The following is a 13,753-nucleotide window of genomic DNA, read 5'->3' on the forward strand; positions in this document are numbered from 1 at the left end:
GTGCCAGGGAATTTGCTAAGCACAAACTCCTTAGGGTATTAATGTGCTTTGCAAGAATATAGAGAATGGTAAGGGAAGATGCTGAATGAGCACCTCGAATGCTCTCCCTCCTTACCTGTGTTTTGGGATTCCCTCACTTCCTTTCAGGCCCTATACCTGCCCCACTCCCAATCCTACCACTTCTTCTGAGATTACCTTTCCTGGTTTTGCCTTTCTTTGTATCCCCAACACTTAGCACAGTGCATGGATTGATACAAATTAAGTAATTAAACATTTGTTTTACTTTTCTATATGAAAACAATTTCCCAGACCCCATATATTAAAAGTTGTACCATCCCCTAACTCCATTGCCTTTTCTCTGTTTCTCTTTCCATGTCTGGGATGCTTTCCTTCAATAGTTATTATTTTCAATTGAGGAAATACATTATGGAAAAGTCATTATGACTTCATTAACACCTTAATAAATCTGTATCTTATCCATTACAATAGTATCTGCATGCATTTAAAATACTTATATAAAGATAAATATGTATTTTCACGAATTTTCAGACCCCTTATAACTCAGTGATCCCCTCGGGTCATATTTTCTTGCTTAATTAATGTTAATTGAATTAAACTCCAATTCTAATATGCCATATTCTATGATCCCTTCCATCCCTAAAATTATCTGACTTCGATTAATAATAGGAATTTGGATGAAGGGGACTTAGGAATGGGATAATGTTAAAAGTATGAGATCCACCCAGCAGATAGCAGACTTGGCAGCACCCACCAAGTGGGCAGCATGAGAGCACAGGGTTCCTTAAAGGCAGCACTTTAGGGATGGGGAGATGAAGGAGAGAGGATAACCCAAAGGGAAACTTACCAGTTGTTCTGTGATCTGAGTCTAGTCACTATTTTTCATTAGCTTTAAAGACCTTTGGTTAAAATATTAAAGAGATTACCAGCTACTTGCCAGTTACTGTTTTGTGACTGATTTTGAATCTTAATGTTACTTAATCAGTTCTTTTTTTAAAAAATCTCTGATTTTAAAAGATTTGCAGGCTTTTGTACAAGGGACATTATTACACTAGTGACATAATTTGTTCTAAATTGCTTAGAAGTGTTTCCCCAATAAAGTGGAAAGAACTCTAGACTTCAGTGGCTCCCTGTTTCCTCCAGAATCCAATAGGAATATGCCCAGAACATAAAGATCTTCAAACCTGGCTTCAATCTCTCATTGCAGCCTCATCGTACATAACTCCCTGTCACTCATTTTGCACACCAGCCAAAATGGACTTCTTGTTCCTCCAGAAAGAGGAGATCTTTGTCTTCCATCTCTGTGTTTTTCATTGACTGCCTCATGTCTGGAATGAACTCTCCATTTCTGTATCAGGTCTTTCTTGTCCTTCAAGACACAGCTTCAAGACCACCTTCTATGTGAAATACTTCTTCATCTACTTCTTTATCTCTCCCAACTGCTAGTTCTCTCCTTTACACACTACATTGTATTGATTTGTATTTGTTCTCTTCATTTTTAATCTGAATGTACTTACCTATTATTCACTGTCGTCTCTATCTGTAAATTCCATTTGAGTAAGTATTGTTTCTTTTTACACAGTCACCTATTGCCAAATGTAATAATGGCCATTTCTCAGTCCTCATCCCTCTCTACAAGCTTGGACACTGGAGATCATGCTCTTCTCCATAATACTATACTCTTTCCTTTGATTTTTGTGACCCAACTTTTACCTCCTCCAAACCATCCTGACTGATCCTTCTTATTCTTCTTTATTAGATTTTCATCTGTCTCACATCCAGTAACTCCGAATGTCCCCCAAGGTTCTTCCACCAATGTCAAATATAAAGTCATCTCTGGCATTTAATAACATTCACAACCAGACCTCTCCCTACCTCACCATCATTTTTACACTTTACTCCCTTCCAGGCTCCTTCTTCCTTTGCTTGCAACTCTCCGTCTTCTAACTCCATTACCTTTTCTCTGGTTTTCTCCCCATTTTGGGATGCTTTCCTTCATCATTTCTACCTCCTGGCTTCTCTTTCTTCAAGTGTTAGCTAAAATCCTACCTGTTCTAAGAAACATTTCTTGATCCCTTCTTTCTGCTAGTGCCTTCTTTCTGAGATTGCCTCCAATTTTACATACCCTTGCATGTGTGTGTATGTGTATACATATATATTTTAGAAAGACACATACATACACAAATATATATGTACATATTCATATGTGATGCATAATTGTAGTAAAATTATTTGAACTTTATTAGAAAAGTAATTATAATCTAGATATTGTTAGATTATGAATTGTACAATTACAAAATAAATGGGTTGGGAATCTGTTGGTCATTCTCTCAGCTGATCATGTGCTATAAAAAAAAATCTGAAGTCCTGTAATTAAGAACTTAAAAGACTTTTGTCTATATGTAAGGGAAATTTCATCCAAAATTATTTAGCTATCACTTATTGAAAATTATGAGATTATTGGGCTTATATTCCAAAGAGATCTTAAAGAAGGGAAAGGGGCATGTATGTGCAAGAATGTTTGTGGCAGCCCTCTTTGTAGTGGCCAGAAACTGGAAACTGAGTGGATGCTCATCAATTGGAGAATGGCTGAATGAATTGTGGTATATGAATATTATGGAATATTATTGTTCTGTACGAAATGACCAGCAGGAGGATTTCAGAGAGGCCTGGAGAGACTCACATGAACTGGTGCTGAGTGAAATGAGCAGAACCAGGAAATCATTGTGCATGGCAACAAGACGACTATATAACGATCAATTCTGATGGACGTGGTTCTCTTCAACAATGAGATGAACCAAATCAGTTCCATTTGTTCAATAATGAAGAGAAGCAGCTACATCCAGCAAAAGAACTCTGGGAAAGGAGTGTGAACTACAACATAGCATTTCCACTCCTTCTGTTTTTTGTCCACTTGCGTTTTTTATTTTCTTCTCAGATTATTTTTACCTTATTTCTTTCTTTCTTTTTTTTTCCCCCCTAGGCTGGGGTTAAGTGACTTGCCCAGCATCACACAGCTAGGAAGTGTTAAGTGTCTGAGACCAGATTTGAACTCTGGTCCTCCTGAATTCAGGGCTGGTGCTCTAACCACTGCGCCACCTAGCTGCCCCCTTTACCTTATTTCTAAATCCAATTTTTCTTACGCAGCAAAATAACTGTTTGGGCATGTATACATATATTGTGTTTAACATATACTTTAACATATTTAACATGTATTAGTCTACCTGCCATCTAGGGGAGAGGTGGAGGAAGGAGGAGAAAAGCTGCAACAGAAGGTTTTGTAAGGGTCAATGCTGAAAAATTACCCATGCATATCTTGTAAATAAAAAGCTATAATAAAAAAATTTTTAATTATGAGATTGTTAATTTGGAGTTAGTGTTTTAATCAAGCATTTATATAATTGTTTTAAAAAGGAAAATCAAACAAAGAAAAGACCTTGTAAAGACCTTATCTGTGTTGTAGAATTACTGAATAAATGGGATACAAAATGTGAATCCTCTTGCAAAAATGGGGGTAAAAATTTTCAAGCCTATTAAAAATATAGAATGCCTTTCATCTAAAGTTATTTCTATCTCTTGTAGAGGTTATAAACATCTTGAAGCAATTTAAGTCTTATAAACTCTTCTTAAAGAGTTAAAAAGATTAATTTTGCTTTAAGATGTGAATAAAGGAATATATGTTAATTTGGAGTGTGTTTTTAAGGGGTTTAAGTGAACTATGACATTCACTCTGTGGAATTCCAGAATGTGATTGATTTCCAGTGATATTTAAAGAGAAAAGGAAGAAAAACATGTTGAGTAAATTTTAAAGGCATTGTAAATTTTGTCTTTATGATAAGGTTAATTTAATTGGTTGAATTTTTTTTTTTTTGGCTTACTTAATCTCCTCCCCACTGTAAACACTTTGACTAAAGAAAGGTGATTACAAAGAATGTTGTAATGATCCGGAATTCTTTGTATTTATGTTAAGAAATTTTACACTAACTTGATTTTGATAAATTCCAATTTTTTACTCTGATGTTGATTGAGATATCTGTCATTTTAGAGATTCCCAACTAATGTACTTCATAAAAGTTTAGTGATTATTCTTTTTTAACATCAGCTATGCTTCTAAGAATTGCACTAATACTACAGTTTCTTTAACATATAACAATCCTAGCTTCGCAAATCTCTGCAAAATTTGCCTAATTATCCTCATAGCATCAAGAAATTAAAGGATCTTAATTTAACTGGAAATAATCGACTTTTGTTAATTTTGTTATTCATTTGAACAGAGCTGGAAGTTAAAAATATTTTATTATAATAATTTATTTGATGTGCGCTGCTTTTAAAATGGGGTTACTTAAAATTGGTTATCGATGTATTTATGTATCCAACCCAGAACCTTTGGTTACAAATGAAGTTAAAACTGAATAACTTAAATGAATTCATTTTGGCATTAGATTATGTTTTATAAAATTCGTTTCTGATTTCTATTTGTAGATATATATATGTATGTATGTATGTATAGAGAGAGAGAAAAAAGTGGAGATAAATGATATAGATGATAGATGATTGATGTAGATGATAGTATATCAACATAAAAACTGGTTAACCTAAAATTGTGAATTCCCTGATCTTTAGAATTGGAATCTTTTAAGATTCCAAATTTGGTTTTCTAATAGGGACATGACGTTTGAGCTAAATTTCATTATCTTACCTGGTTATTGGCCAAGTAAATTTAAGTTTGTTAGCTCTAATTTTGTAGGAAATTTCTACAAGTGACCTGAGCCAAAAAAGAACTGAGACTATACCAGAACCATAGAACTGCATTAGATTTTCTAAAAGAAGGAAAACATCTACTTTTCCCCTTTTGCATCCTTTATTTATAAGGTCTATCCCTCTGAAATTTTTTCAATGTGATCAAAGCAGTTTGCCCACTTTAATTTTTGTCAAAGCTCCATCCATCTTTCCCTTTTTCCCTCTCATATTGTCTTCCCTCATAAGTTCTATTGATAGAAACCCTTGATGACATGCTTGTCCATGATTGTCTTTGGTATAATAGAAATGGCTAAATGATCATCCTTGTATTAATAGCCTGCTGCTTAGTAACAAAATGAGTCAAAAAAAGAATAAGGACAACTTGGTTTCATTTCCTCATAAACATATCCTACATGTATTAATATGTGAAGGTCATTTAATTTCTCAATGCTCTAAAGTCTAGGCAACTCAGATTAGAAGTTTCAGAGAAAATGATGATCCAACTCCTTAGAAGGAGTTTCCTCATCTGAGTTTTCTTTGCCAATAAAATCCCAGGTCCAGTTCCTGTCCCTGATCATTTTTCTAAATAAAACATTAGTTGTTATCATGACAGTAAAATCCCTTACAAGGGGAAACTGTCTAACACATTGAAATCTCTTTCTAGAAAATGACTCGAAGATTCCAAGGAGCATTCCCTGCTCCAAACACCCTTATGCTCTCTTCTCTCCCCATCTTTGTCATGTAATTCACTGCATCAGAGAATGTCAGTTACTTTACAGTTTGGCGATGCTGTCAGATGAGCTCCAGTCTTTTTTTGTTGTTGTATCCATCATTTTCTCTTTAAATCTTCTTAGGATGACGTAGCTTTATTGGGTCTCTTAACCAAGGTTTTTGTGGACTTGTTTTCCTCTCATAAACTATTCAAGATTTTATGAAGCAATACCGCTCATAATCTTCTTTCACCCTTCACAAGATTTTGCAAGCAAATTTACGTTCAAAACTAGAATTACCCTTCACTTGAGAAGGAGATAAGTGTTTGTTGCCTTAGGTTTTGATCTCATTGTGGTGATCTTTGCATCTGTTCATTTTCTATAGGAAATCATGATAATACTTGCCTAATTTCCTATTTTCCAATTTGTGTAGTTTAAAAAAAATATCAGGCCTGTGTTGTAATTATATACAATATCTTCTGATCCTTATCCTTTAATTTTGATTTTAATCTTTGCTCTAACAAGTTGATGATATGCACCCAGCTGATTATGAAATAGCTGCTACTTTGGTAACCAGTGGTTTCCTATCAAGATATGGTGAGTTTCATTGTGTTATTACTCATCACTTTCCAATTCTCTTCTTGAAGGAAATCTTCATAAATACATCAAGATTCTGAATATCTACAAAATTTTGGCCTCTCTTAATTTCTTAATCCTGAATCAGATTTTCTAAAGTGATTTTTCATCATCTTCCCTCAGACTCACTTTTACAATGAGAATTTTTTGCATTGAGAATTAAGATACATATTGACTTACTTTGAAAGGTCTTATCAAGTTTTTCACAGAGTTTTTTTTACCACCAGCAACGGATGCTGGTGGATAAGTTAATAGATAATTATCTTTATGGTGATCTTTTTACTTACATTCATATGACTACAAATTAAGATGACCAGAGATCCCATGAAATTGTCTGTCTTTCGTCATGCTGACACCAACATTCAAACTCCTTCATCTGTCTCTCTAAGAAAAACCTAAGAGACATCTTGTCATTTATCTGCAATCTCCCTAATGTCTTCTGGTTCATTAATAGCAAGAATGTCCAGGTTGATATGGTTCACTTCCTCTAGTGCTAAGTCCACTCATTGGTCAAGAAGAAAGGACCAGCAGTTAAATGAATACTTATTTAAAAAAAAAAACACACACAATTGTGATATAGTTCTTAACTTTTTTGCCTCCTTTTCTGTCCCTTTACCAAAGCAAAAAAGGAGGAAGAAAAGTGGTGAAAACTGGGTTTGAGATTATATCTTAGCTGGGCTCCTTATTCCCTGTGTGACACTTTATTGAAAACACTTTGCTTCTTTTCGATTTGAATTTTAATTCTGTACTGTACTTTCCCACTCTAAATCTAACTCTTGTCTGTTACATGGGTTGCCACGTCCAGAGAATTCATTCATCCTACTGGTGTTAGGGCTCTGTGTACCAAGCCACCTGATCCCCCCTGACAAGTGATTCAAACTTTCACTGGTAGATGCCTTTCCATCTGGAGAGAACCAACCAGGGCTATCACTCTATTGGCTCAGCCTTCAAGAATCCAGGATCCAAGGCATCAGATTGGGGGTGGGGAGGGGCTTCACACAAACAGAAGCCCACCTATATTCTCTAAATACCTACCAAAATATTTACCATGGCAACCAAAGTAATCCAGGAGTTCAGAATGGCCTGTGTGCTTGCCTCTGCCCTCCATCCCCTACAACCATCCAAATCACTTCCTTTTTTACTTGCTAACCTACATCTGGGTTCTCCCTTTATTTCCCATCTATATCCTCCAGGCTGAGAATGTGATTACACAGAATCACAGAATCTGGGAGTTGAAAGGGACTCCCAGAGACCATCACGCCAAAAGGTACCTGAAGAATTCCCTCCAAGATGTAATAAGAAGTATCTCTCAGCCTTTACTTAAAGACCTCTGGGGAGAGGAAATCCTCACCTGAGGAAGAAAATTCGGCTTCTATAAAGGAAGTTCTTTCTTACCTCAAACCTACATTTCTTTCTGCAAATTCCATTCATCCCTCCTGGTTTTGCTCTCTGGGGCTAAGCAGTACACATCTAATCCTTCTTGCTTTAAATACTTAAAAGACAGTTATATCATCATGTCTCTCCTTAAGTCTTCTTTTGCTCAAGTTAAACATCCCTAACTTCACCAACTTATCTTCTCATGGCATATTCTTTAAAAACTCTTAGTACCAGGACAACCTTGTTTAGTGCTGTAACAGCAATAAAAATCACCAACAATAACAGTAGTGAGCTCACATTTTGGTAGAGTTTACAGTTTATTAGATGTTTTCCTCAAAACAGCCTTGTGAGAGTAGGAATACTCACTTTATCATGTACCTGCTTTATAGATTGGAAAACTGGTAGGTTCATAATGGTGAAGTAACTAGATCATTGTTAAACAAGAGTCAAGGCTCAAGCCCAAGACAAACTCTTATTCATTCAACAAACATTAAGTACTTAATATAGATCAAATGTTCAATAATTTAAAGAAAGAAAATGTTTGATAAGGCCCAGTGCCTATTATTAACAGAGCTTGAATTCTAGAGAAAGGATAGGACATTTATGCCAATATCTATGAAGGCCAATATAATTTTTAATTTTAATGTTTTATTATAGCTTTTTATTTATTATATGAATGGGTAATTTTTCAGCACTGACAATTGCAAAAACTTTTGTTACAATTTTTCCCCTCCTTACTCCCACCTACTTCCCCAGATGGCAGGTTGACCAATACATTATGTATGTTAAAGTATATATATATATATATATATATATATATATATATATATATATATATATATATATATATATATATATATATATATATATATATATACACACACACACACACATACATGTCCATACAGTTATATGAAGGCCAATATAATGACACATGATAAGTACTTTAGAATTGCAAAAGAAAAAGTTTGGTGAGGTCCAAAGTCCTACCACAAGTAAAAAACTCCCAAGTCTCAGAGTCAGTTTAAATAGAAGCTTAGCCTTATTTCAGTTTTTCACTAGAAGTCAGGGTAAAAATAGGATTACTTGTACATCAATAAATTTTATAGGCAATTTTTCAAAAATTTAATCTAATTCAAACTAGTGTTTTAACTAGATTATGCACACTAAGTGTGCATAAGGTATTGCCACAAGTAAAAGTGAAGCTGTCCTAAGTGTAGAGTTGAGGGTAATTTCAAGAAATGCACATTCTAATAAAGAATCTAAAGAACTTAGGAAAAGAAGTAAACTCAAAGCAATTTCAGGATTTTCAGAATTGGCAGTGAGCCTTGAAGAAAGTTAAGAACCTAAAGAGGCAGAGGTGAAGGAAGTTAGGATCATAGGCTAGAGCAAGACAGAGAAGGCCTCTAATGCTAGACAAGGACGTTCAAATCTGAGAACTTTTGAGGAGGGAAGGAATGGTAGAGCATAGGCATGCTGCAAAGTAAAAGTACTTCCAGACTAGCAGTGAAGGCAAAACACAATGTCTGTCTTCACCTTGACACAAAATGACCAGGAACCTTGGGGGCTGTTGGATTTCTTACCTGCTACACAATTTCATGTGTTTGTTTTCTGTTTTGATCACAGCACTGGTCAAGGACACCATGGAGTCACTGCAGAACATCCAGGCCATAGAGCTGCACCTGAAGGTAGGAGACTCAGTCTGACCCAAGTCAGACCTAACAAGTAACATGTGCAGGGAATGTGCACAGGAACCCTTGGGGATAACCTCATTAGGAACTAACCTGCTTGGGGCTTCCTGCCATGCTCAGGCTGCAGGTATTTGGAAGTAGAGGAAATGAGGAAGGTTCATTACAAGTGTCAAAGCCTGCCATGACCAGGGGACACTCTGGAAGGTTTTCTCCTTTCTTTTGACTCCAAGAAACATGAAAATATGTGTGCTTCCCCCATACACTGAGAACAAATCCTCTCCTGCAAGCACATAGTTCGTAGTATTTCCAAAGATACTTTTATTAAAACAAAACAAATGCTTTAATGAATGACCCTTTGTCCCAAAGATTCCCTAGTACAAATCCCTGTGGTTGCTCAAGTCCAAATATGAGAATACCGTTGGCAGAGGCCTACAACGAGCTTTCTGTGCCAGTCATAGGTAGGAATGGAGCCAGTTTTCCTCTCTTTCCACCATCCTGCCATGGCTCACAGAATGTCTCCCCTCTCCATCCTATCCAGTTTCCCAAAAGCAAAGCAAGCTCAAGTTGCTAGAGTTGGTCTAGTTGTTAGGTGCCATCTCCCTCTTGCAAGATGAGGACAAAACTTCTAGAGTTGTCCTCAAGTCCCCAAGGACCATCAATTGCTAGCACTTTTCCATTTTTCTTTTTCCAACCAGCCTTACCCATCGTTGGGCCTGTTTTCAAACGGAATTAATTTTTGTCCCAAGTCACTCATGAGAGGCAGGGAGAAAGGACAAGATTTCAACTCCCTGGAAAGGGATTGCTAGTAGGAACCAAAAAGAATCTCATTGTAAGGGGCAACTAGATGACACAGTGCATACAGCAGCAGCCCTGAAGTCAGGAGAACCTGAGTTCAAATGCAGCCTCAAACATGTAATACTATGTGACCCTGCTAAGTCACTTAACTTCAATTGCCTCCTCTCTCAAAAAACAAACAAACAAACAAACAAAAAAAAAAACCTCATTGTGATCATTAGCTTCAACCTCCATAATCACAGGAACTTTAGAACTCCAGAACTATTCGAATTGACCAATTTGCAGTTCATTGGTTTTCTCTGCCTTTCCCTGCCCTCCTCTCATAGGACAATTTACAAATACAAAACATTTCTTTTCCATGAAATCCTTTGATCCTGACAACTACCCCTAAGAAAGAATAAGCATTATCATTTCCATCTTACAGTTAAAGCAGCTGAGAAAGATAAGGTAGGTTGCCCTCAGTTAGAGGTGAAGATCTCTTGGCTTGGAGTTCAAAGGTCTGGACTGAAATACCAGTGAGACTCCTGGTCAGACTCTAGACTTTAGTTTCCCTCTCTATAGAAATAAAGGGGTCAGATTAGATGACCTTCAACTCTGAATTCTATAATCCTCACAACACCCCTATCAAAACAGACAAGCTGAGTAGGAAAGGTTCCCATTTCATAAGAGGAGGAAAGGGAAGCCCGAGATCACATAATAAGTGGCAAACCCAGGTCTGGGCCCTTCCACTAGGTGTACTGTCTTTCATGGTGTCTTTTGGGTTACCTGAGAAAACATCCCTTGCTGTGTATTTCAGCAATTTGCTTCATTCCCTGTCTTCTCAGTGTGGTCACCTGGAATAGGGGCTCTAAAAGAACATGCTTCCCTGGGGAAAAAAAAAAAAAGTATGTTTTGTCATCCAGTGCCTTCTTTCAAATGGCAGAACTCGAATTCATGATTGGCAGGACTCGAATTCATGATGTGACTATTAATCTTGGGGGTGGGGAGGAAGGTAACCTCAATGAAGGTTAGAGAGATAGGGATCCTATTCCAAAGGCTACAACAACATACTAAGCTTGCAGTCCATGAAGGCGTACCTGGGCTCAGATCTTAATTTTGCTTCTTATTTTTCATGTGACCACAAACAAGTCATTTAACCCCTTTGGAAGAAACTATTAATGAGATTATCTCTAAGGAGTCTTCTAGCTCTATAGAGCCTATTAAACAATTGATTTAGCCTTATTACATACCAATGAAATCACAGGTCAAGGACATCACACACACACACACACACACACACACACACCACACACACACACACACTGCCACCACCACTGACAAAAATATAGTAGTTGTAGTGGGATAGTAGTAGGGGTAGTAGGAGCAACGGTGGCAGTGCTGTTGTGGTAATAACAGCAGCAGCAGCAGGAGGAGGAGGAGTAAGTGCTGGTGCTGGTGCTGGTGCTGGTGGTAGTTGCTTAGCCCTGGGCTCAGCCTCACCTGGAATTAAAGGCTCTCTGTAGAAGTGAGGCACTCTCTCTCAGTTGACTCTCCAGTGATGAGAAGTGGAGAGACAGCTAGAGGCCAGGAGCCTGGGGGAAGGCTGCTCAGATCACTCCCTGAGGTCTCCTCTAGTTACAAGGGACACACATCCCAAACGGACACACTGTTGGCCAAGCACACCTTCAGTTCACCTCTCCAGGCCTTCGGAGAGACTAGTGGGCAGAGCCATCCATTCCAGGGATGTCAATGTCACTGGCATTTTCTGACTAAGCTGTGACCTTGGGCAGGTCACTTCCCCTCCATGAGACTGAGTTTCCTCATCTCTGAATGAGACTAGATGGTCCCTGAAGCCCTTTCCAGATTTAAGTCCTATGATTGTAGCCTGGCTAGTCCCTGAGGGGAGATTGCCGGCTGGCCAGGCCGGGTTTGAGACCTGGCTGTGCCCTGAACTATGTGAACAAGTCCTTTCCATGCAATCTATTTGTTCATCTGCTTTTGGGGGAGGGAGGAGGTAATTCCTGCTCTGCCAGCTTCCAGGGAGCTATAATGTAGTGTCTTGTCCATAGCGCATGCATAAATGTTTAACACCCCCCCCGCCCCCCCCCCAAAAAAAAACCCTATTTAAATGTAGCCCAGTCCCTGGAGAGGCCTTCCCAGCACCTCTGGGCCTCCTTAACGAGGAGCTAAGTTCCCGGGGCAGCGGGTACTCCTTGTTTCTCATGCTTTGTCTGGGACCAGCAGAACCTAGATTTCTATCTGGCTCTAACGCCGGAGTTCAGCCCGTGCGGCTCTGATACAGATGAGGAGCTTGGGCCCCGGCCCAACTATTTGTCCCAAGGTCACACAAGCCCAGGCTGCGGCTGGAATACCTAAACCTGGATCATCTGATCCGGAACGAATTTAGTCCGCGCAAATGTCCGCCTCCTCGCGGTCCGGACCCCCCCCCCCCCCCCCTGCCTCACTTAGCATTTTAGGAACATTTATGAAGTTAATGAGCTGGGCTGTGTGAAGCGGGATAGACAGACGGGTCTGGGAGATGCCGGCGGGGGTCCAGCCCCGGCTCCGCAGCCTAGGGGCCCGGCTAGACCTCCGAGCCCCCGTTGGCGCGTGGGCACTCGTGAGCCTTCATGATTGCCGCAGGAACGTCGCGGCATTCCCCGGGCCTCAGTTTCCTCCGCTGTAAATAAGAAAGGAGGCCGCTCCCCGCCCCCCAGACAGAGCCCGGCCCCTCGCCCCCGGACCGCCTGTCCCGGTCCCGCTTCTCCCCGGTGCCATCTCTCCCGCAGGTGCCCCTGAAGGTGAGCCTCGCCACGGGCCGGTCGTGGGGGGACCTGAGCCCCTTCCCGGAGGCGGTGCCCGCGGCTGCCGGGCCCGCGGCCCGCCTCGGTAACTAGGGCAACGGCAGCCCCGCCGAGCCCCAGCCACACCTCGGAACTCTGCGGGTGCATTTCTCGGCTTCATTTCGTCTGTCGCCCCAGGCAACCGCGGCGGCCCAAGACTGGTTTGTGCCGGCGCCTTGTCCTGGGCTGGCCGGGCTAAGGGGGCGGCCTTTGTTCCGGGCCAGACCGTGCAGCCGAGATGCCGAGCGGCCAGCTTCCTGCCTCCCCCCGGACGCGCGTGGACGCGCCACCGGGGGTGATCGCGGCCGGCTGGCGTAACCTCTGCCACGGCCCGGCATCTCGGCACCATCTCTCGCTCTCGGCCGCCGGGAAGAAAGCGCGACCCAAAAGGCCGGAGTCGCCTTCCCGAGCGGTTTCCGGTTGGCCTGCGGGAGGATTGAGGAGCTGCGGCTCGGCCTCCCGGGTCGGGCCAGCGGCGCGGGGCTCTGGCCGAGGCCGCCCCCCGTTCTCCCCCGGCCCTGCGGGAGAAATCCCCAGGTCTGCCGCCCCCGTTCTCTCGCTCCCTAAGGCCCGCGGAGCGCCCCTAATAGCACGGGCCTTGCGTAGCGCGCGGGTTTGCAAAGCGTTTGCCCGCGTCATCTCCCTGACCCACGCGGCCCGGGGTGGGCCCTGCGGGGGCGGCCTTCACCCGCAGAGGGGGCGGCCTTCACCCGGCAGAGCAGAAAGCCGAGGCTGAATGAGGCGAAGCGTCCAGCTCCTGCCCCAGCCCATTCTGAGCACTTTCTACGGGGCACCAACCCTGGGGGGCGGGGGGAACCATCTCCCACGGAACTCTACAGGGACGAAGCATGGAAAAACTCCGGGGGCGCGGCCGGGTGCCCCGGCCTCTGCCCCGCGGCCAAGCCGCCCGGCTGGGGTTTCAGACGGCGGCGCCGCGGAGGGGTCTGGGGCGGATGAATGCCTT

General features: G+C 41.3%; 1 protein-coding gene and 1 long non-coding RNA gene across 3 annotated transcripts in view; one reads left to right on the forward strand and one right to left on the reverse strand.

Moving 5' to 3' along the window:
* The window catches only part of LOC141545864 (uncharacterized), a 31,146-nt gene extending 18,775 nt beyond the window's left edge, over positions 1-12,371 (reverse strand). For both annotated transcript variants that reach the window (XR_012483161.1, XR_012483162.1), the window contains exons 1-3: positions 11,447-12,371; positions 10,733-10,832; positions 9,065-9,163 (exon numbers count right to left, since the gene is read on the reverse strand). This is a non-coding gene — a long non-coding RNA (uncharacterized LOC141545864). The remainder of the gene's footprint in view (positions 1-9,064; positions 9,164-10,732; positions 10,833-11,446) is intronic.
* The window catches only part of POLN (DNA polymerase nu), a 303,906-nt gene extending 291,034 nt beyond the window's left edge, over positions 1-12,872 (forward strand). The window contains exons 23-24 of the mRNA XM_074273159.1: positions 9,108-9,169; positions 12,736-12,872. Coding sequence (XP_074129260.1) covers positions 9,108-9,169; positions 12,736-12,843 — 170 coding nt within the window. The 3' untranslated portion in view covers positions 12,844-12,872. The remainder of the gene's footprint in view (positions 1-9,107; positions 9,170-12,735) is intronic.
* Positions 12,873-13,753: the final 881 nt, after the last annotated feature.

This window comes from Sminthopsis crassicaudata, chromosome 6 (genome assembly GCF_048593235.1).
Source record: "Sminthopsis crassicaudata isolate SCR6 chromosome 6, ASM4859323v1, whole genome shotgun sequence".
NCBI lineage: Eukaryota > Metazoa > Chordata > Mammalia > Dasyuromorphia > Dasyuridae > Sminthopsis > Sminthopsis crassicaudata.